Here is a 23185-nt window from a genome sequence, read left to right on the forward strand (position 1 = left end):
AATGAGGCATAATGGAGCGTCTGTGGGGCTGAGAGTAAAAATATTATTCTCTCCTCTGGCTGCCGTTATCAGTCTTAAAATATATATTTTTTCTTTTTCTGAATGTCTCCATAACACCATCCTGGAGTTTTTCTTATATTATTTTAGCAAATGGGGTTGTAAAAAAATATTTGTTGTACTTAGGGCTGGGCGACTTTTCCGATTTTTTTCGATTAATTCGAATTTACGTTTTAAGACGATTTAATTTTGAATCAAATCGAGAAATCGCGATTTTTAAAAAATATATATATTTAATACATTACAATGGCACTAATGCGCTTTGGTTCACTCTATGAAGCAGGAAGCACACCAGAAGCGCCTCTCGGCGCCGCGCCGCATAGCACCACGCAGCGCCATGGATTTTAGAATTCTAAACAGGTTTCTATACACACACCGGCACCGCCCAGCCACGATTCACGAAGCAGTTCTCATTTCAGCCAGCCCACAGAGCGCCATCTGATTAGTTTCATGTTAAATATCATGGGAATGTGCGCATTTGGTGTGTGATAGTTTAAACTGTCATGTACGCGCCGTGTCGCGGCGCTTCTGATGTGCGACCTGCTTGACTGCCTGTTAAAGCGTGAAGTCATGTAGAATTTTACTTGTTGCACGTCTGTGTGGATTGTCAAGACATATTGCCTCATCAAGTCGATAAACTTGATCTCAACATGTATGAAGGACGTAAAAGCCTGCCGTGTGAAAAACCGTGCCGATCTTTTGGTTTGAACAAGAGTAGAAGTGAAGGACTGTAGCAGTGAAAATGAAAGTACCCGCCCCCATGACGTCATTTAGTGGACCTAGTTGAAAACCAGACAGATCAGGCAGCATAATACAGAGAGTGGCGCAAAACGCATCAAATGATCGGGATTTAAAAGGGGGAAAAAGAAAAATAGATTAAATATATTATTTTATATTAGACACAATCGAAATCGTGAATCGGTCAAACTTTATAAAAAACCTCGATTTTTTTTTTTATTGCTAAATCGCCCAGCTCTAGTTGTACTCTCCTATTCACTGAGCTCTTATTTTTTATTTAACTAGGGTGAGTTCTGCTTCTGAGAAACTTGGGGACAAATTCAAAGTCATAAAAATTTGTACGAATTAGCTACTAACGTAAATTAGGTACATTTGCTTGTGAAATCAGGCTGGTAAACTCAAAATTAGATATTTTAAAGAAAATTTTAGTTCATCAGAAGGATCCAAAAGAGCACTTGGTTATTTTACCTCTTTTTCATTGTGCAATACAGTAATGATCGGCATGGCTCTGCTTGCTTCATTTCAGCTTGGATTTCCACTGCAGTTTAGCACCGCTTACAGTGACTAGGAATTAGTTGTGCCACCTCAACAGCCTTGGAATCATTGTAAACACAACATAAACAAATGCTTGACACAAACCGCCTGGTCTGTTTCATGCTGATAGTGACTCTGTAAGTGATAATTCTTTCAGACTGTAATTGGTGATCAGCAGTGTGTATATATTACATTCTGGTACTTCTCGCTTGTAACCTCACTTGAGGTGGTACCAGGTGGTTTTCACTTTAAAACGCACCGGAAAAGCCCCCAAAAGTGAGCCATGCTCTATCATGCAATGAAAAATTGTTCACAGCTTAATGGGGCATATGCACACACACTTTTAATTTCAGTCAGACCAATCGAGAAGCACCACATTAAATTATATTTTTCCACGCCATGTCTTTAAAATATAGAAATTAATTTTATATCAGTATTTTCAAAGGAATTTCTGCGCTAGCCTGCAGCTAATGACAGTGCCTGCATTTAAACGCATGTTTAAATGAGTCTTTCATCTCATTTTACACTTGAACAACCAAATAAATGCTTAAGTCTATTTAACTGATTGTATTTTAATTACATTTCAACATCAATGCTGTAATAGGAACCTCATGAAATTGACCTTATGACCTTATTCTTCACGTATAAACAGATTCAGCCATTGAAATAGTTTTTGGCTCGAGACTTCCAGTTTCATTCACTTCCACTGATTTTTAGATGTTAAAAGTGACTCGCTATGCTGCTTGATGTTGCACACGGATATTTTCTTATCATATTATTCTAATTTTATGTAGAGTCATAAACACACTTGTTTGCAGAGCAAGTAGTTTTAGTGTTTTCTGCCATTAATTATTCCTAGTCATTTCTCCCATAGGCAGCTAAATCGGAAGGATTCGAAATTGGAGAATATTGGATCAGTAAATGATGAAAAAATGCTACTTTTTGGGTAAATGTTTCTTTAACATTAAGCTGAGTCAGCCGGACGCTCCCTATCCAGAACTTTCATAGTACAAATTGTTTTGAAATTGGATTAAGGGGAATTTGCAGTGGCTGGCAACGACGCAGTGTGATTCACACCCCATTTCTCCCACTTTTATCATTTCCGTCTTGTTCTATTCTCCAAACACCCATATTGTTTTCTCATAACGATTGAGTTGCTTCAGTACACTTGGGTACATTTGACCTCTGTGGGCCGAGCGTGCTTGTTTGAGAAGGAGTATTGAGGAATGCAAGTCCAAACAAAAAAAAAGTCCCAGTTGTCAGTGTTTTCTCTCTGCCTCTCTGAACAGCGTTGCCTTACCTCACAGGCCTTAGGGGGGCAATAACTGAAGTTGCCCTCTGACTGGTCTCTCATTCAGTGCCACTACGTGCGGGGGTGCGGATACTGACCCAGTGGGCTCGTTGCTAAAGGCAGCGGTCAGAGAAATGCACAAATCTCTGTGACTAAGAGAGTCATTCATTCTCCAGACCCTCCTAAGCTGCACCGCCACCGATTCGGAGAGGGTTATTTATATGTTAATGTTCTCGTCTGTTTGACAATGAGACACTCGGCAGCCTGAGCGCTGAGGGGAAAGTCCTGGATTTCTATGGCCATTCAGAACGGGTTGAGTCTCTGGAGGTCGTTCAATTCACGACGACAAACATTTAGTGAGATGATATGTAGTTTGGGTGGTTTTGATGTGTGAATGATACCTTTTTATTTTTTTGAATGAATGACATGAAGACATGTCACTTACAGAAGCTTCTGCTCTGTCTTTCTCACAGTTGTCAAGGCAATGGGATTCTCTTGCATAGCAAACAGAGATATTTATGTACTAGTAGCTACAGTATGTTTGGATTGTGATGTTGGCTTTTCTTCACATGCTTGTGTTGATTGATGTGACAAAGCGAAATTCAAGTTCAAAAATGATTTCAGCTCTTAAGCAGTGTATTGGACTTGGTATTGGTCAGATGCACTATTATTTTATGATCTGTTCTAAAAGGGTCATGAACTGGCTTTTTTAATGTTTTACTCTGCTGTCTGAGGTCCACTTATGACATTTGTGTGGCTTTTACTCTCAAAAACATACAAATCGATTAAAAAGCTTTTTCTATGCTGTTTTTTTAAGTAACATTTAATCCATGCAATAGTATATAAAATTGTGCTGCTTACCACATTTAATCAAGAAACATAAAAAGAAACCATGCACTCATCTTGACTTAATATCTTTAATGGCTTTAATAATAATTTGTGTATTTAAGGTAAATATCAATGTATTATTCTAAATAAATGTTGATCATTTTATTTATTTACTTATTTAATACTTGGTAAATAGATTTTTTTCTATTTGCATATTTGATCTAAACAAAGATAAGAAGAAAATAAAGTAGCAATTATCAGGGCCAAGCAGCCCCGTAGCCACATCATAAACATGTACAGCAACAATTCACAAAGCAACTGGAAAATTTTATAACTTTTTTGCAACATGTTCTGAGCCAAATTTGGTGGAAATGGGGCTAACGATTTATGGAGAGTTCAAAACAACAGGTTTTCAAACTAAGAGCAGCAGAAGAAGATGTAAGAATAATAATAATAACCGTAATAGTTGCACCTCAGCGCTTGAAAAAATAAGAAAAATAACTACTGTGGTTAATAGAGTAATTATTATGCACTGTAAAACCCAAAAAGTTAAGGTAACTCAAACAATTTGAGGAAACTGATGCAAAAAACCATTTAAGTTCAAAGACTAATCCTAAAGAGTACTGTGAACGTAATCCATTGGAGTAAACAAAGCAATTTGAGCATAGTAAAATCCAATAAATGAAGTGAACTTAAACCAACTGTGTATTGTAAAACCCAATAAGTTAAGGCAACTCAAACCGTTTGAGTTAAACTAATCTAAATGAGTACTGTGAACTTATTTAAGTTAAATTAATCAGGTATTTAATGAACTCATTACCTTTAACACTGAGTTCAAAACTCTTTTCAAATGAGTAGAATTAACTCTGTCAATTTTGAGTTGACTGTTGGGTTTTACAGTGTAGAATTGGTGGAAAAGATGCATCAAGGATTAATTTCTTAATAAAATCATTAACTTTTGAATCATAGTTTAACTGAATCTAATCAAATCTTGAGGTAAATGAAAATCCACAACTCAAAAGTTGATATTTTAAAGAAAGGTTAAACAGTTTTGTTTAAAACAACATTAAACCTCATTTAATGTTGTTTAATGCCCTAGGGCTGCACAATGTATCGTTTCAACATCGATATAGCAGTGTGTTTATTCACAATAGTCACATCGCAGGATATGCAATGTTGAGTCTGTAGTATAATTTATATTTTCATATTTATTAAGAGTATATAATGGTTTTAAAACCACTGAGGCATAAGAAATTCTATTGATTGTAAGTTATCACTGGAAAACAATAAAATACTGTTTATTTCAATTGTATCTTTTTTTAATTGTATCAATGCTTGTAGATGGTTTATTATATTTAATGCAGATGCACTTTGTCTACAGAATAATCTCAATCAGTCAAAAATGAATAATTCTTTGTGAAATGGAGATATTCAATTCATCTGGTGAAATTAATATCACAATATTTATCGCAGAATAACAAATTATTGCAAAGATTTTCCAATGTCAAGCAGCAATGTAGCTAGTATGCACAACAAAATCATTTTCTTTCCAGATGTCTACATATACCATATGTAGACACATCGATTTGGAATTTAATGAGGGGTCAGTAAAAGATGACAGAATTTTCTTGGCTATATGAACTATCCCTTTCAAATTCAATATTGAAAATAATAACACCATGTTCTCTTTAACCTCTGTGTTAGATGTAATGAAGCATTTAACAGGCACTAAAATAGAATAATGGGTATCTCTTTTTGTAGATGAAATGCATCTTATTCTTTTGTTGCACTACAGAATATGCCCAATTGATTTTGCTATTTATACCATCGAGGAAGATGAGTCAGCTGTACAGACTAATATTTTTCCCCAAGTCTGTTTCTTCCACCCCTAGGGTTTCTGTGCAGCACATTTCGTTATTTTATAGAAACTCATAAAAAGGATGAAAATTGTTCAATGAGTAGTGTCATGAGGCATGCCGTCCTCACAATTTACATGTAGGGCTAGAGAAATCAAAAGAACTTCCTGGCATATTTAGGGCAAGAAAATGATATACCAGTCCTTAATATTAATACTTTACTATTTGGGAAAAGAAATAACATTAAAGATTATGCATCAGATTTATCTGGATGGCCATTATAGGTGTATCTGCACTCACACTGATTTTCTCAGTACATTTTATAGGAATTAATTTGATTGGTGATGGAAACCCAGCAGCTGTTTTGTTGCATTAATGCATATTTTGTACATTGTAGACTAGAAACATTTTCGTAAAGTGTGTAATGGCAAAATTGGCTTTTTCTGCTTTTAGGGTTACAACTACTGTTACAACTAACAGTAAACAAGGTTACGTTTGTGTAATGTTTGTTACATCAGAATTCACGGTGGCTGCAGGGTCTTAAAAAGTCTTACAGTGTCTTAATTTTTAAAAACTAAATTTAAGGCCTTAAAAAGACTTAAATCTACTGAAATATTGTCTTGTAGGTCTTAAATTTTTTTTAACAGGTCTTAAAACAGGCCTTGTTCATGTAAAGCCAATTAATCTGTCCAACACCAATCACCAACAATCCATCTCAATCAAACTTTTAACTTTTTATTTAAAAAAAAATTATTTTACCTCTATTTACAGGTTTAATTATCATCCTGAAGTTTATTTAAACGTGTTTCATGTAGGATACTGACGTGCTGAAGATATTAACCTTATTATTAAATTATAATTATTAATTGCATTATTCAATGTATTAAATTTTAATTATTTTCTGATAGGCCAAGTGAAAATCCTTTCCATTTACGATATTCAAAACAAATCTGTAGTGTTTAGCCCTGTATAAGTCTAAAATTTCATTCATAATGGTGCTAAAAATGTCTTCAAGTCTTAGTTTGGACTTGGTGAAACCTACAGAAACCCTGGAGTTTATTCAGCAAATCTGTTTCTATCTCCCTTTATTCACATTAACTCTTTCATCGTAAAACAAAGTATTTCCAACACTCATTTATTTATAAAATTTCTTCAAAATGAGCATCAGCACAGTGTGATGGAAACCCAGCAACTGTTTTGTTTAAATCATGGCATTTTATGCATGTTTTGTACATTTTTGATAAGTATGTATTGTGTAATAGCAAAACTGCTTAGATTTCAAAACATTGTTGCCTATACTGGACTTTCCAGAATGTTTTATCTTTCAGATAACCTAGACCACTGAAATTCAGATATGTCAATCTCAAATTAATATTCCTGCATCTCATAGACATCCCTGTAAATTAGCTCCAAATATATTATAGGCTTCATGGGCAGTTGTTTTGACCCCTATTAAAGCTTGTCCAGTGAGCTAGAAAGCAATCTGTGCATCTCAGAGTAAGTGTCTCGCATTTATTAATGTTCAATCATTTAGAAAATAGTTTGTGATTCAGTAATTTAGCAGCTTGGATGTGTGGGTGACAAATTAACTACTATGAATTCTTTAACATTGGAGTTCTGCATGTTTTTGCAATTTTCATATGCCTAATTATTAGAATTTAGGGGGGAAACCAACATCAGATAACTGAAGATTTGCGAAATTTGATCTGAAATGGTCAGCAACTGTGTCAGTGACCATATTGCTTGACTTTGGCATGCTGAGAGATTCAAATTGCAAATGTTTCCCTGCCAAACTTGTTACTGTGATGCAACTGACTGTGTAAGCTACTGTAATATGTAGCTTTAACAAAAATTTTAGGATAAATAGACATTATTTAATCTAATTAACTGGATAATTTACCTCAAAATGAGAGCATTTTAAATTTGCAAACACATTAATTTGCATGGAACCCAAGTTTATTTATTTATTTTTTATTCAGGTTTAGTTATGCTATGTTGATTCATTTACTTGCTTTGAATACAACTACAGTATGAAATGGCATTTAACACAATGCTATTGCTCTGAAAATTAAGAGTTTAGTTATACATCCAGCTGCTTCACTTCCCCCATTCATACCACTATATTGTTCTGCGCCACAGAGGGCTTCCTGTCCTTTCTCACGCATTTAACAGGTGTAATGTCTTACTTCAGAGTTTCACTTCAGTGAAACACAATACCACAGCCATTTATTTATATTTCTTTAATCAATGCTTTATTAACATTCATTACTTCATTATTAGATCTTTTAGACTGTCACCCTTAAGGAAGAATCACATTTATTTATATGTAAAATTATTATTTCTAGATGTAGATGTGATATGTATATGTAAAATGTTTATTTTTAAATTATAAATAAGGATATTCAAATGTTATGTTGTAAGGCGAGGAATGCTATAAAAAATTTATTTGTCAATTTAGAGATTTTAAGCTTTTATTTAAAAAAATTGTATGTATATAATTTGCCTGAATATTTTATTTAAAAATGTAGATTTCCCCTGGGTATTTCCCAGTATTTTTTTTTAAATATGGCATGAAAAAGAGATGCCCAAACCCCCTATGACCATAGACTGAATTGTTCAAAAATAAAATTGTTCCATATTCTGTTTTTGGGTCATAATGTATGCAAATTAACACATTTAATTAATGCATCATCTGTATATTAAAATAAAATCTTTTATAGACTTGTTAATTTTTTAAATTTATGTTAATGTAATCAATTAATTTAAATTATGGCGAGAATTATAATCATCATTATTATTAACCCTATTCACCTGCCTTAAGACAGACCGTTTTTAGTTGTCTACGTATTAATGATCCATCCTCGTATGGGACAGGCATTGTTGTGCTCTTTTCAGTAAATGAACAGGGTGAAAAGCGGAGTGGGTTTGACTGGATCGAGCTCTGGCTTTACTGCATTCCTCAGTGTATCGACTGACGGAAGGGGGTGTGAGAGACTTTACTCACCAAACACCGGCTCAGCTCATCTGCTATTTGGGATTGTTTCTTTTTATTTTCGCGGAGAGATGTGACTATAACTGATTTGGAGATCGATATTGGCCATGGATTTCATAGGTATGTTTTGTCTTCCGTATCACTTTATGTTGAGTGGTAGTGGAGCCACACGGCAGTCAGTTCAGTTGTGAGAGTTTGCATTGATAGTTTCGCTGCCGCCACATATTGGATCCTTTGTTTTACTTCTATGGCTATTTGTTTCCTCGATTACTTCGAGCTTACAATTTTAATTCGAATTCTCCTTCTTGTTGTTTTCTAAAACGACTTCACATGTAGCGCGTATTCAACAGTTGTCTGAACTGCTTCATGTTTTAACGACTCGGTTTACGTTTTGGGAACCGATACGTGTTTTTTTATCATTTCATGGCGTGCACGCTTTATGAACATGTTCTTATGTTGTTTTTATTAACCTGTTAAAATGCAGTCTACTGTTTAAAATGAGTGTAGTTCAATTCCCAAATTGTGAGTCGGTTCTTTGTGGTGACTGGGAATGAGTCTGAATCCTGAGCGAGTGACTCTTTTGAGTCGGTTCACTGATTGAATCATTCGGAATTTACTAGTCGTTTGTTAATTGTCTTGTTTTAACACTGTGCCTTCTTAGCGATTTGTTATGTTTAAAGTTTGTGAATTAGTAGTGTTTATGAAAATGAACGAATTGTGATATAACTTTAAAAGAACAAGCAACTCGGAAGCACTGTTGATATTCTTTGCGATATTTTATTCATTATTTTTTCAGGGAGCTGGTTTTAAAAGTGGACGTTTTCCTTTGTCCTCTTAGATTAAAGACTAATTTGGATTAACAATGGCTCGTTGTCATCGTGCCTTAAGCATTTAGTTCAAGTAAGTATCGATTCTTCCGCTTGCCTGCACCTCTATCCTTCATTAACGGCCATTGCGTCCGCTGCTGCTGTAATTTTTTATTTGCCCTTTTATTGTCATATATACTATTACTCGTATACTAATTGGCAGAGGGTCTCTTCCATAACACGAATCACAGTACTGAATCATGAATATTACAATAATTATTGCATTTTTGTTGATAGGTTAAAATTAAATTTTTGGTGCTTTTTCTTGTTAGAAAAAATCCAAATGATTTGATATAGTTTAAACTTAAAGTTAAAAAACCAAACGCAGAATATGAATTCATAAGACGTTACCATAAAAAGAACAGATACACATCAAGCGAACCAGCATCAAATGTATTAAAAGTCATAAGGCATTTCAAAGAATGCAGAAAAGGGACCTTCCATTTTTTTATGCCAAAAAGAAAAGCCTTGAGTGCCATTGTCATGAGTTTTCGATTATAAATAGAATTCAAACTCCCTCAGGATTTAAGATTCCTAAACATATTGAAATTGGTCGATTTGTCATGGAAAATATATAAACTGCTTGGAATTGTTTAGTCTTTTTTTTCTTCTTTCTTTTATTCCTGTCTCACTCCTGTCTGACAAGATTTTATGCTGTAACTGATGCCTGAAACTGGCTTTGTGACTCAGGATAGCTTGAAAAGCATCAAGTGTTTAAGGATGCTATACCCCTTGTTTGAACCAGAGTACTCTTTAATTTCTGATATTTAACTTGAATTACCTGCCCATGGATTATCGCTTTTTTGGATCAAACCTGTTAGAACTGTATATTCAGAGGTGTCAGACCAAAACAACAAGGCCTGTGAGTTACTAGGAACTTAACGTAGTACACCACACCTGTCTGCTGAATGTACAAATGAAGACGTTTTGTGAGTCTCCAGTTTCACAGCTTAGTGTTGTGACATCAGTGCATTCCAGACATTTAGAATCACACAAAAAACAGAGAGATGGAAAAGCAAATAGTGGCTGAGGTCCTGTCATCAGGAAAGGAAGAGAATAGATACACTATTGTGCTTCTGTTTGCACTTGTTTCATTAGATAACCGATTTTTAAGAGCAGCGGTATTTAAGAATTGCACCAACCTGAACAGAAATGGCAAGACAAGGCAAAGGAAAAAAAGACAAGTTGCTGGCTTAGTCAGCAAACACTTCTGGAAGTGTGTTGTAGCGCCATCAATCTGTTAATGTGGTTTAGCACCACAAATAGAACTTTGAAGTGTCGTTAAAAAAAAGCAATAAAAAGAAATATAACCCCTCATAAAATGCTCTTGGATATCTGACTGAAAAGAAAAAAAAAATCATTGGGATAGCAGGCAGATGGATAATAAGTGTTTGAGTAAATCCTGTCCGGTCAGTGTGCATTTAAAACCTCACTGTTTTTTTATTATTGCAGTGGTTTTCGTGCAGGATTTTCCCATAGCTTATCATTTCTTAGCATTATGATGCAGAGGAAGTGCTGCAGTTACGTGTGGCGGAAGTGTGGAGCTTTACTCAGCTTTGCTGTTGCCCCTGCTGTTCCACTAAATATAAATAATTAATGTTCAGCCAGCACATTTCATATCAGGTATCTTCATCTTTTCTGTGATGGTGTGGTGAGCCCTGACAAACAGTCTTTTGGAGTATTTCATACTGTGTTCAGGCATGTAGTATTGATAAAGTTAAAGAAGGGTCCTGTAAGGTCTTGTTTTTGTGGTCATGTTGGGATAATGAGTAATGATCAAGGCTCATACTTGAGCAGAACTCTACAACAACAAGATGTTGTTTCAGACAGTTTTGGCCTAGTACTTTTTTTTTTTGGTTGTATCTTGATCCTCTTTTACATTCTTATTCTTATCCCCCCCCCCTCCCCCCAATTATGTTTAACAGAACAAGAAAATTTTCACAATATGTCTGAATATTTTTCCTTCTGGAGAAAGCATTTATTTTATTTCAACTTGAATAAAAGTAGTTAAAAAAATTTAAGCACTATTTTAAGGTCAAAATAATTAGCCGCTTTAAGCTATATATTTTTTCGAAAGTCTACAGAACAAACCATCATTATAAAATAACTTGCCTAATTCCCCTAACCTGCCTAGTTAACCTTAATAACCTAGTTAAGCCTTTAAATGTCACTTTAAGCTGTATAGAAGTGTCTTGAAAAAATATCTAGTAAAATATTATTTACTGTCATCATGGCAAAGATAAAATAAATCAGTTATTAGAAATCAGTAATTAAAACTATTATGTGTAGAAATGTGTTGAAAAAATCTTCTCTACGTTAAACAAAGTTTGGGGAAAAAATAAACAGGAAGGCTAATAATTCAGAGGAGCTAATAATTCTGACTTCAACTGTATATGTAATTACATTCACTGGTCTCAACAGGTTTTATGATTTTTGATCTTTCATGGATGAAAAAACGTCCAAAAGTCTCAGACCATAGGTGGCATTTACACTAGTGCATTTTTGTTTTAAACATAAGCATCTTCTAAAACAGAATTTTTGGAAAGATGTTTTAGTTTGGAAACTTTCCATTTTAGTGTAGTTAGATTAATGCTGCGTCCCAATTCACATACTTATACTACCCCGTAATAGTATGCACTTTTTTTGTATAGGTAAAGTATATACTACTTATATACTGTAACAGAACAGCTTTGGGATATACTGCCTCTTTAACAGATCGCTATCTTGCTTAGTTACATCCCCTGTCAATCATCTCGACACATCATCCTCATTTCTTTCATATTTAATTACCTACCTTATTGGAGAAACAGCATAATCTGCTATTTGCGAGTCATTCATGCAGAGAAATCTCCTCAGGTCTTTGGGTAATTATGCATTCAGAAGTTAATGCCAAAACTCCAAACAAAGAATGATATAAGTTCACATTGTTTTTGCAGGTTAAATATAGCACATAAAACTCTGTTTAAATATTTTTCCAGTTGGCTACATATTGATTAACAGTCATTCAAACAACCTTACAGAAGTCTCTACTTAACGATTGGTCTCGCGTGTCCACCATGTTTGTTGTTTTTTTTACACATTCCACCTGCATTTGTAGTTCTAATGAGTTTTACATCCAACATGCAATGTATTGTGAGCAATATTAGAGGTTAAAATATGGACGCTTCTACACTTCGAATTTTTAACAAAAAATAGTAAACCATGCGGGTACCTTTGGCATACTCTTTTCCACATATTATGGTTTGGGACATACTAGTTCTGATTTTGAATACTATTTAGGATGGATAGTATGCAAATTGGGATGCAGCATAAGACACAAACTTTTGAAAATGTAGGTGCCAGCTATCCACTATCTCTGTGCCTAGACTTTTGCACTATTGCGTATCGTTTTCTTATTCGTCAAGTCCTGTACAACTAGTAGACTGCATGCCTGGATTCTAGCGAAATATGTGAATGCCTACTGAGCATGAATGGTCATGTATCATGATGTGTTTTTGGCTCTACAGAGTGTATGGAGATTGATTTTCTAAAACGTAGCAAAAAGCCACTATGAATGAGGAGTGTTTTCATTTTAAAACATTGATTTTAAAAAGAAAACACAAACACAACCTTAGAGTGAAGGATCGTCCCAGCTATATCACTGTGGTTTTGCACATGCATGCACCAAACAACAACTCATAAATGCTGTTTCAAAGTGAATTGTCTCTCCTATAATTCATCATTGTATCAGTGGATTGAATAAGCCTAATGAGTAATGCAAATGCATTTATGCTTAAGGTTTCTGTTAGATTGGCTCCAGAAAAATAACTGAGACAAAATCACTGTTTCATTTTTTTTATCTTTAGCTCAATATTGATTCATTTACACCCTCTAAATGGCATTTTACCACAGATTGATTGCCCATCTCAGAAGGCAATAAAAGGCGATTCAGTGGCGTTGCACTAACTAGGAACCGCCGGTTCTTGTCCCTCCCCCACCCTCCTATCCACCAACACCAGAGCACCCGCATCACTTCTAATTACAGCCTGGGTGCTTGTTTCAGGTCTTGCTGTGTTCATTTTAACCCCTCTGTTATCTCCAGCGCTGTATTGATCCGAGGAAGGGCTTGGCCAAATCAATGCAGTAAGTGGATTTTCAGGGGCAGTCTGAGCCTGGAGGGCAGCAGAGAAGGAGAGACTGTGCTGGAGCTGACAGAAGACCTGTGACTCTGACGCCAGGGGACAGAGGACAGTCACGGACAGTCTGACTTTGGGCTGCATATAAAGTGGAGATGGATGGGCTGAGAGATGCAGAGAGAGACGGAGATAATTCTAGGTGTGATGGAACGGCTGTGATTTAAGGGAACTAAATGAAAGTGTAGTCACTGAGAATAGCTGGTTTATCCATGCGGCCTCTGCCTGTGTGTTTGGTTTTGGAATATTTTGGGGGATGGTGTGGTGCACAAAGTCTTATACAGATTAGATTCTTTATTTGGTTCTCCATTTAGCAATACCAAATGGTGAAAATGTTTGCTATGGACTGGCATTCTTCAAACTACAGAGGTTTAGTATAGTTTTGAGAGATTATTATTATTTTTGAATCAATGTTGCTAGGGTGCTATGGGTAAAAATTACTCAACTAAAAATCAAATTGCGGAATATTTCAAACAAAAAGTTACAAATTTAGCACAGTTTTTTATTATTTGCATTGTTTACTGTGTTAATGCTTTCATTTAAGGTTTTAAACTTTTGTTAAATACTTTATGCTACCCTCCAGCTGGGTGGTCTTTTATGAGTTATTAATAATATCTTTTTCATTTACCAACCTTTTATTTAAGTTAATAAGGTAAAGCTTAAATTCTTTTCTTTTGAAATTTCTATTCATCACATATGTAATATAATTTAAATATTATATAATATAATATAATTTAATCATAATTTAATATAATATTTTAATACTATTATAATATAATTTAATATTCAATGTTTTTAGCATTGAAACTATTTAAACAAATCTTAAGCACCATATGAACATGTTAAAATCACTTCAAATTTTCAATCATAAAAACAAAGTTTAGCTAGAAAAGTTACTTTATTGTTTTTGCTGCAAATTTTGAGCAAATAAATGCAGCAATAAATGCTGGTGAGAAAAAAGACATGCAAACATGAATTTAAATATGAATCGTTTAAAACTTCCCATATTTCCTCAATCATACAACTGCTACTTCTCTGAAGTGAGTGTTTGCAGGTCACTTATTAACCATGACGATTATTATGATAATCTTTTGACCATTTTTAGTTTGACATTTGGTAATGTTAATGCTAAGAACATAATTGCTGTACATTGTAGCTAAAACCTGCCTAGTGGTAGTAGCTACATGCAAGGGCTCTGCAAGCCCTGTGCAGCGAAATGGAAAATATATTTGTTATTTAATTTTCCCCACCCAGACCAAACGCGTGACTGCCGTCTGTGACTGTCTTACTAGCCAATTGAATGAGCATACTTTCATTTTGGCCAATCAGAACTTTTCAATCTGCTTCTTATCAACCATGTTAGTTTGCAGAGTGTTCTATTTTTTTATAATTATTCTTTTTTTTTTTTTTTTGTATAAGCTACATTATCTCCCTACTTTGAGTTGAACTTGTCTACAGAAAGGTTATGTCATTTTATGCGTTTACTGTTTGCTCTAGAGAAAAATTTGTGTGTAATTTCATGTATCAGAGTAGTAATTTCATGTCTTCAATTTTCAGAGTCATGTAATGTCTTTTCAGTTTCATTTTTAACTAACACTCACTGAATTTTAGCAGTAAGAATCTACAATACAGATTACTGAGCCGAAGCTGGATTACAAATTAAATTGCCAATCAAATCACAATCGCATTATGTCAAATAAAAAATTGCAGTTAGATATTTTCCCTAAATCACACAGCCCTTCCACATGCACTCCAACTCAATGAGTGGGCAGCCTTAGCTTGATTCTGGCTTGTCATTTTCTGATCCCAGTCTCCAGATAGCATCTTATACCGCTTTATTAAATTTAATAAGAATTTCTAAATATAGTTCACGTCCACCAGTCCACGTGCATGTTCTGTTTCATTTCAGTAGGTCATGTAAAGCTAATAGCACTAACTTGGTTTGACCCGCAGAGCAGCAAGTGTAATCTGACACAGGCTTATGTTTCCCCTCTTTTCTTCAACGACCTCTAAAACACACCTCACACAAATGACACGCGTGGCACAAACCTCCAGAGCCGCGTCCCACATGAAGTATGAAAACAAAAGTCTGGAGGCAACGAGAGCTCCTCTTGGTTTTTCCTAATGTGCAGAGCTGCAGCAGGCAGACGGAGCCAGATGCGGTGAGGAGGAGGGGAAGGAGCGAAAGAGAGCGAGAAAAGAGAGAGAGCGAGAGAGAGGGATGGGAAGTGCTTGCAGTTCTGCTGAGAGGAACAGAGGAGTGAGGTTACAGCGATTGATTGAGTAAATGCGGTAAAATCTTTTCCGCTCGTGTGCCAAAAAGGAGAAAGGGAAGAGGCTGATAAAGTGGAGACTAGAATTGCTGCCCCGGAGATACGGATAAAGAAGAGGATGGACTAAGATGGGAGAGGGAGGTTTAGCAGAGGACGTTTCAGTCTTTGAGGGAGAACGCTAAAGTGCTGGTAAGGATAGAGAGCGAGGAAGACGCTACGATGTGGCAACGAGCCACGGCAGGACAATGAAGAGGCTGCAGTTTATCAATGCGGCGGAATCTCTCTAAGAGTGATGGACAATTAAAGCGAAAGCGCTTGAGCTCATTGGACGAGGGCGATGGTCACTCTTCAGCCAATCCAATGGTGACCAGCTCCATTTATTCAGCAGGTGATGGGCAACAGCTGTGATAGAGGTATCTCACTCTCTCTCTCTCCCTTGTTCTCAGCTTCCGTTTATTAGATTAACTTTAATAGATTAAGTTATCGTCCTGCTCTCAGACTGGAGGGTCATTAAAAAATCCATAATGATTGAAGTCGGGTTGGATATGCTGTTACAAGTCATTTCCTGGTTGATAAGTTGTCTGTGTATGCTTGGAGGCCAAGTAAGGCTGTGTTTTACTGCTCCTTAATTACGTTTACTCACATTTATGAGTCTACTGTAGATCCAAAGTAACAGAAAATCCATTCAAACTGTACATTTTATCATTACTTGCATTGCCTGGGAATTGAACCCATGTGTTCATAGCTCTAAGCACTGCTGCGCTTAGTCATAAGGTTAGCTAGTCAAGTTTGGTACTGCAGAGCCCTCGCGCAAGCAGCAACTTTGTGGAGTGATGTATGAGTTTAGTTTGATAACACAATGGGCAGTTTTCAGTGGCTGCTGAAGACATGTGATGAGTTGTTGCTTTTGTAAAGCAGGATTTTGATCTTATAGGTTATAATTCTGTCTTATTTGCATTATACACACATTTTTAAATCTGACACTTGAGACATTATGGGTTAATAGAAAACTAATGCATTTCCCTCGACTTGAAAACTCACAAAGTTGTACTTCTCTATACAGAACTTGACTGGGCCACTCTTCGGACACAAAACATGTTGAACTGCTAAATTTAGCTGTTAATAGGTGGTTCTTTGGAGATTGGCCAGATGTGACCATGACTGATGTAATATGATGTGTAGTTTAAAATTTGTTATGGTGCCCTGTTCATTTGAGGTTTGTGTAATTGTATCTGTGAGATATTAAAACAAAAATGCACTTAGAAGTTATAAATTTTTTGCTCATCCTTACATCCTTCTAAACCCTTTGCTGCTTCTGTCTCATGTTAGGCTGTTTTCACAACTGTAGACTTTTGATTAGGATCATGGCATTATACACTCACTGGCCACTTTATTAGGTACACCTGTCAAACTGCTCGTTAACGCAAATTTTTAATCAGCCAATCACATGGCAGCAACTCAATGCATTTAGGCATATAGACATCGTCAAGACAATCTGCTGCAGTTCAAACTGAGCATCACAATGGGGAAGAAAGATGATTTAAGTGACTTTAAATGTGGCATGGTTGTTGGTGCCAGACGGGCAGGTCTGAGTATTTCAGAAACTGCTGATCTACTGGGATTTTCATGCACAAACATTTTGACGGTTTACAGAGAATGGTCCGAAAAAGTAAAAAAATCCAGTGAGCAGCAGTTCTGTGGGCGCAAATGCCTTGTTGATGTCAGAGGAAAATGGCCAGACTGGTTCTAGCTGATAAAAGGGATACAGTAACTTAAATAACCACTCGTTACAATCGAGGTTTGCAGAGCAGCATTTCTGAACGCATAACATGTCAAACCTTGAGACGACCACACCGAGCTGAGTGCCACTCCTGTTAGCGGAGAACAGAAAACAGAGGCAACAATTCGCACAGACTCACCAAAGTTGGACAATAGACGACTGGAAAAACGTTGCCTGGTCTGATAAGTCTTGATTTCTGCTCTGATATTTGAATGGTAGGGTCAGAATTTGGCGTCAAAAACATGAAAGCATGGATCCATCCTGCCATGTATCAATGGTTTAGGCTGGTGGTAGTGGTGTAATGGAGTGGGGATATTTTTTGGCACACTTTAGGCCCATTAGTACCAATTAGGCATTGTGTCAACATCACAGCCTACCTGAGTATTGTTGCTGACCATGCCCATCCCTTTATGACAACAGAGTACCCATCTTTTGATGGCTACTTCCAGCAGGATAACGCTCCATGTCATAAAGCATAAATCATTTTAGACTGGTTTCTTGAACATGACAATGAGTTCACATTACTCAAATGGCCTCCACAGTCACCAGACCTCAATCCAATAGAGCACCTTTTGGATGTGGTGGATGGGAGATTTGCATCATGGATGTACAGCCGACAAGTCTAGCAACTGCATGATGCTTTCATTTCGATATGGAACAAAATATTTGAGGAATATTTCCAGTACCTTGTTGAAACTATATGCCACGAAGGATTAAGGCCGTTCGGAAGGCTAAAGTGAAGGAGTTCCTACCTGTTACTAGTAAAGTGTACCTAATAAAGTGGCCGGTGAGTGTATATGCCTAAACCAAAGTCCAACTAGCTTCAAAACACTTTCCTTTTAAGTCTGAATGCTTCGATTAGCTAGTTTAATTAAAATTAGAGCTAAACTCTGCAGGGCATTTACCCTCCAGAAACAAGTTTGGACACTGCTAGCGTAAACAAACCCAAATAAGGGAGAAAACGTGCTAGATTCTGCAGGGAAAAACACTTCAAATGAGCCAAGCGTAAAAGCAACATAGATGTTTTTGTTTGTTTTAGGGGGAACTTTTTGACCCCACAATGCGAGTTAAAAGCAGTGCAGTGTTGGCAAAGAGCGTGTTGCAGTGAATTGTATGAAAAAAATCAGTTGGTTCAGAATATCTTCTTTTGTGTCCCTCTGAAGAAAGTAAGTCTTGCAGGTTTTGTGATTTTTGAGAGAACTATCTCTTTTAGCTCTTTATTATGAGTGGAGGATTTGATCTTGAGCAGTGTTGGGCAGCTCTCCAACAAACCAGGCACATTCTCTATTGTATGGATCCACTGAGGCCTGCAAGCTGAAACCAGAACCAGCATCTTGGCCAAAGACCTTTGGGTCAATTTCAACAGTGTTTCGTGATTCAGTGCAGTCGCTGAGAGAGGCTGTGCTGCAGTTGATGGACTGGGTTCTTATTTCTCTGGGTAATTTAACTCATTATGGGGTGATCCATACTTTTGTGAGAAGGACGGCCTGAGGGTTGGGTCTCTGGAAGGCTGTGCGGATGTAGGTTATGTCCTGCTTCATCCTTGACACACATCTGCTGCAGGGCTCCTCTGCAAATGCTGAATAAATCGGTCTGAGGAAATTAAAAATAAACTTGGCTATGAAAGGAAAATGACTAATATTCCACTTAGCTTCTGAGAGTGGCGTTATATGAAAGCCACAGGGTGTCCATCTGGAACTCTGGTGGCTGCAGGTAAAGCGAGCTCTCATGAGTGGGTGTATGAGTGGTTTATTAAGAGGACTTAGTGGAAGCTTTGGGTTAAATCACTATTATTGTCGTTTTTGATTGCCACTTTAGCCACAGATGCAAGCTCTGTGTTAGCAACTCGCAGACTCAAGACTACCTAAGATTTCAAATTGGTTGAAATTAAGCTGACCATTTGTTTGTGCAGTGATTATAGTGACAAATTGTTGCAATTTTAATGAACTGTTTTATATTTCGATGTTATTTTAATGTGTAGTTAAATCGTATTTCATACTAAATGCTAAATAGTCAGCAGTACTTAATTATTCAGTGCCATCAAATCTCTCAGAAGTCTTTCTAATATGTTGTCAGATATCAGCTTGAGAGAGGAGCCTTTTGCTAACTATTTCCACTACATCACATGTTCAAATTAGCTTTAATGTGTTGTCTTCATTATGTTGTGTATTATATTTAAATAATCTGCTCGGACAAGCCTCTTCTCGTCAACTTAATTATGGTGAACTGTTAGGGAGGCAACTGTAAATAACATTATGAAATAAATATTGATTTTGTGTCAGTCATCAATTCTAAATTAGTACAGCCACAGCAGTAGTGATAATGTTTAGCTCAGATGTTAGAATGATTCCTGTGTCTGAAGTATTAGTCAGTCCCTCCAGGATTTTGTGAGTCCAATAAAAGAAAAAAAAAAAGCAAGATGTTGATGTGTTTTCACAGAAAAATAACAGAATTGAAGCAAATGATGCCATACGAGTGTGTTACAAATTCAGCCATTTTAGGGCTGCGACAATAAGCAAAAAAATTCCTGCAAAATCCTGGAGTGACTGGATATGATTTATAATACAATGCATAATATAATACAATACAGAATATGATGCGATAGATGATCTGTCATACACAATATTCATTGTGCCTTTATTTAAGCCACTTCTGATACCAAATGATCAACTAGAAGTCAAGTTATTATTTGTTGTTCCTAAAACTTAAATCATCTCAGTTAGATCATCCTAGTTTGATCTAAGAGTGATAAGACTTTTGTCAGGGAGTGTACATAATTTACAGTGCACCCATTTTTTCATTAAGCTTCTTGTTTAACTCTTGTATTGCGTGATGCACAAAAGAGTGTTTAAGCTTGATCTTGTTAAATCTTTTGACTCTGATGATATTTATAAATGCCTTGAACTCTTACCATCACAGAGTCCCTTGTGAAAGTTTTCCAGTGACTATCACTGCTTTAGGAACTTGTTTTTTTTTATATACAAGTGGTTATCATATAATTAATGTGGCAATTAAACTATTAAACGACATCCTCCCAGTCTCTTGTCTAATCCTGCTTTTCCTCTTTCCTCTCTCATAGCGGAAGCGTCCGCGGAGCGCTCTCCCAGACGGAGGAGCATATCAGGGCTAGGCAGCTCAGAGAAGAACATTTCCATCGATGGCCCCAACTCATCTCCCTTCAAAGTGCCTGTGAGTTCATTCAGCAAAACACTCATATCAGCATTACACCAGTTCATCATCGCATCTCACTGACCTCAGTCATTTCTCTCAGGCTGCAGTGCCAGCACTCAATGTCCTTCAGCCATTATTTCACTTTTAGGCCCCAGAATGTATTTTTGTTCACTATTAGAGCTTCCTTGGCTGCACCCCAGAGTAAATTGTCCAGTAATTTTTTGAAAGTACATTATTACTTTTAATAGTTCATTTAAGTAAGCTGTCTGAATGAGCTGAATCACAGAATGAATCTGACTCAGCAATGCTACATGACTACTTGATTTAGGAGAGCATTTGATTATTGTCTCAACTCGCTATGAAGCTTAAGCATCAATTCAGTGTGACTTTAAAAAATAAAAAACTGATGTAAAGATTTGTTGCATTGCACTGCTAGGAAAGCATTCTTTTGAAAAAAAAAAAAATCAGGATAATTTATGCTAAAGTTGTCATTCTGCATACCTGTCAACATTGGGATGTGAAAATAAGGGATATGCCCACCATAATAATTGATTCCACCAACAGCCCCCCCCCTCCTGTTTTGAAGATTGTATAGGATGGGCAAGTGTTTTCATTCCTAAACAAAGCAAAAGCATAGAAGACTTGCATTTTAGAGCAAGGTTAGACCCCTGGTGGTTCGTCGGTATGGGTTTTGTATAGGGAGGATCGACTGTTCAGAGAAAGACTGAAAATACAGGAAAATACCTCTACAGGATGATAGCAGGATAGAACAGTAAAATATGGGAGAATCCCAGGAAAAACGGGAGGGTTGACAGGTATGCTATCTGTTCTCACGCTAATGTTGACTTTTTTAAATGATTAATGCTTGACAATGAGCATGTTTACAAGGACACCAATAATCCGTGATTAAAACAATACTCTGATTAAGAGTCTACCCTGTAAACAGGGATTTTTGATCACCTTAATCTGACTACAGTCATAATTGAACTGAACAGAAGTAGAATTAGGACATGTGGATTATGCCCATTTTATTTGCATTATTAAAGTGCAGTACAGACACCTTAATCAAACTATTACCGTCGAGTAGGATGCATTTTTATTACCGTCGAGTACGACGCATTTTCCAACAGGATAGTCTACACACACACGGCTGTTTGACACTATTCTTTGCACCTACCCAGTCAGTGAAGGATCACAGACACCTGCATCTTGAATGCGAAGCCTTTTTTTTCTATACGCCGTGCGATATCAAATTCCATTAAAACAACACTCTTCTAGAAGTTCATACTTGCATCCAATATCTTGTTTGTCACGAGGGGCATGCATCAAATGTTCCTGAATGAAAGTGAAAGTGCCAAACTGCAGTTTAAGTCGACAAATTGAAAAGGAAACACCCAAAATTACACAAAACTCCGAATGAAACGTGGATAGCATGTTGACTTAATGACGTTAATCGAAATGTGCTATAACATGTAAAACGGGATCATGAATGGAACTTTTAAAAAGCAACTTATGTAAACAGCCTAATCATATTATTGTCTTAATTAGATTAAGGCAAATAATTCAATTACTGATGTCCAAATAAACAGTTAATAGAATGCACCATTTAAGGTCATAGATCACATAACTTTAAATGGAGTTGTCTAGTGAAAATGTAGGTCTTTTTTTAAAAGACTTGTCGCCAGCTGAGCAGTATATTGTTGGCACAAAAATTTATTAAACTCTTTCTTTCCATAGAATACTTTATCTCAAAGCCACCTTTTTTCCTGGGATATAAGTCTGGTCAAAAAAAATTTTAATTAAATGTAATCTTCAGTTTTATCATTTTGTTTGCTCATAATGTGTGACCATTTTATAGATTTATTAAATTCAAATGTAACTACAACACATTTTTAAAGCATCAATCCTTTTATTATTCATTTGGTGAAAGAAAATTTTTTTCTATATGCAGTACAAATGTAAAAAAAATGACAGAATAGTTGCAGGAAATATTGTACAAACATTTTACAGTAAAACTTATTTTATTAGGGTTCCTACGGCTATTTTTAATGAACTGTTGTTGAATTTAATCATTTTGAATTCTATGATTTCAGTTAACTGGAGAAGATTTTTAATTGGCAAACGTCAATGCAAAGATGCAAATAGCCATCCTGCAGCAGGTGTTGTGCAATTTAAGTGGCGCGAATTAAGCATTTTGTTTGTTTGAGGGGAAATCCTCCTGCAACACCGGACAACAGCTCATCAAACTGGGCTCGGATCAGTCGGAAGCACTGCTGAAAGCTTCCATCACCCAGGTGTAGTTTCTGGAGGAGTTTATAAACTCACAGAGCTGGGTGCACCTCTGAAAGTATCTAGTGGACTCAGACTCGGCGACGGATGAATTTACGCTGTTTTTCAGCCTTCTTAAAGCACATAAAACACAACTACTATCTCAATAAAATCCATGTTAGCCATTTAGCAACAAAACTAGTCTCCAGGCAGACAGAAACCCTGCCCATGACCTGAATCAGCATCTACCGTGAATTAAATTTGATGTGCAAATGAAGCTCATAAACTTGTGGGTTTTTTGTTTCTTTTAATTCTTTTCATGTAATTGGATCATTTCTGTTCAACATCTTTTTCAAAGT

General features: G+C 36.3%; 1 protein-coding gene across 21 annotated transcripts in view; it reads left to right on the forward strand.

The window, feature by feature from the left end:
- The window catches only part of rasal2 (RAS protein activator like 2), a 118897-nt gene that overhangs the window by 65632 nt on the left and 30080 nt on the right, over positions 1-23185 (forward strand). For 10 of the 21 annotated variants that reach the window (XM_073927566.1, XM_001332652.9, XM_073927568.1 and 7 more), the window contains one exon: positions 20467-20576. In XM_073927566.1, coding sequence (XP_073783667.1) covers positions 20467-20576 — 110 coding nt within the window. Of the gene's footprint in view, positions 1-8256; positions 8417-15588; positions 16021-20466; positions 20645-23185 lie in introns of those variants that run through there. The other 11 variants (XM_073927613.1, XM_005171325.4, XM_073927616.1 and 8 more) reach the window with 4 other exon arrangements.

This window comes from Danio rerio, chromosome 2, assembly GCF_049306965.1.
Source record: "Danio rerio strain Tuebingen ecotype United States chromosome 2, GRCz12tu, whole genome shotgun sequence".
In the NCBI taxonomy this organism is placed as follows: domain Eukaryota; kingdom Metazoa; phylum Chordata; class Actinopteri; order Cypriniformes; family Danionidae; genus Danio; species Danio rerio.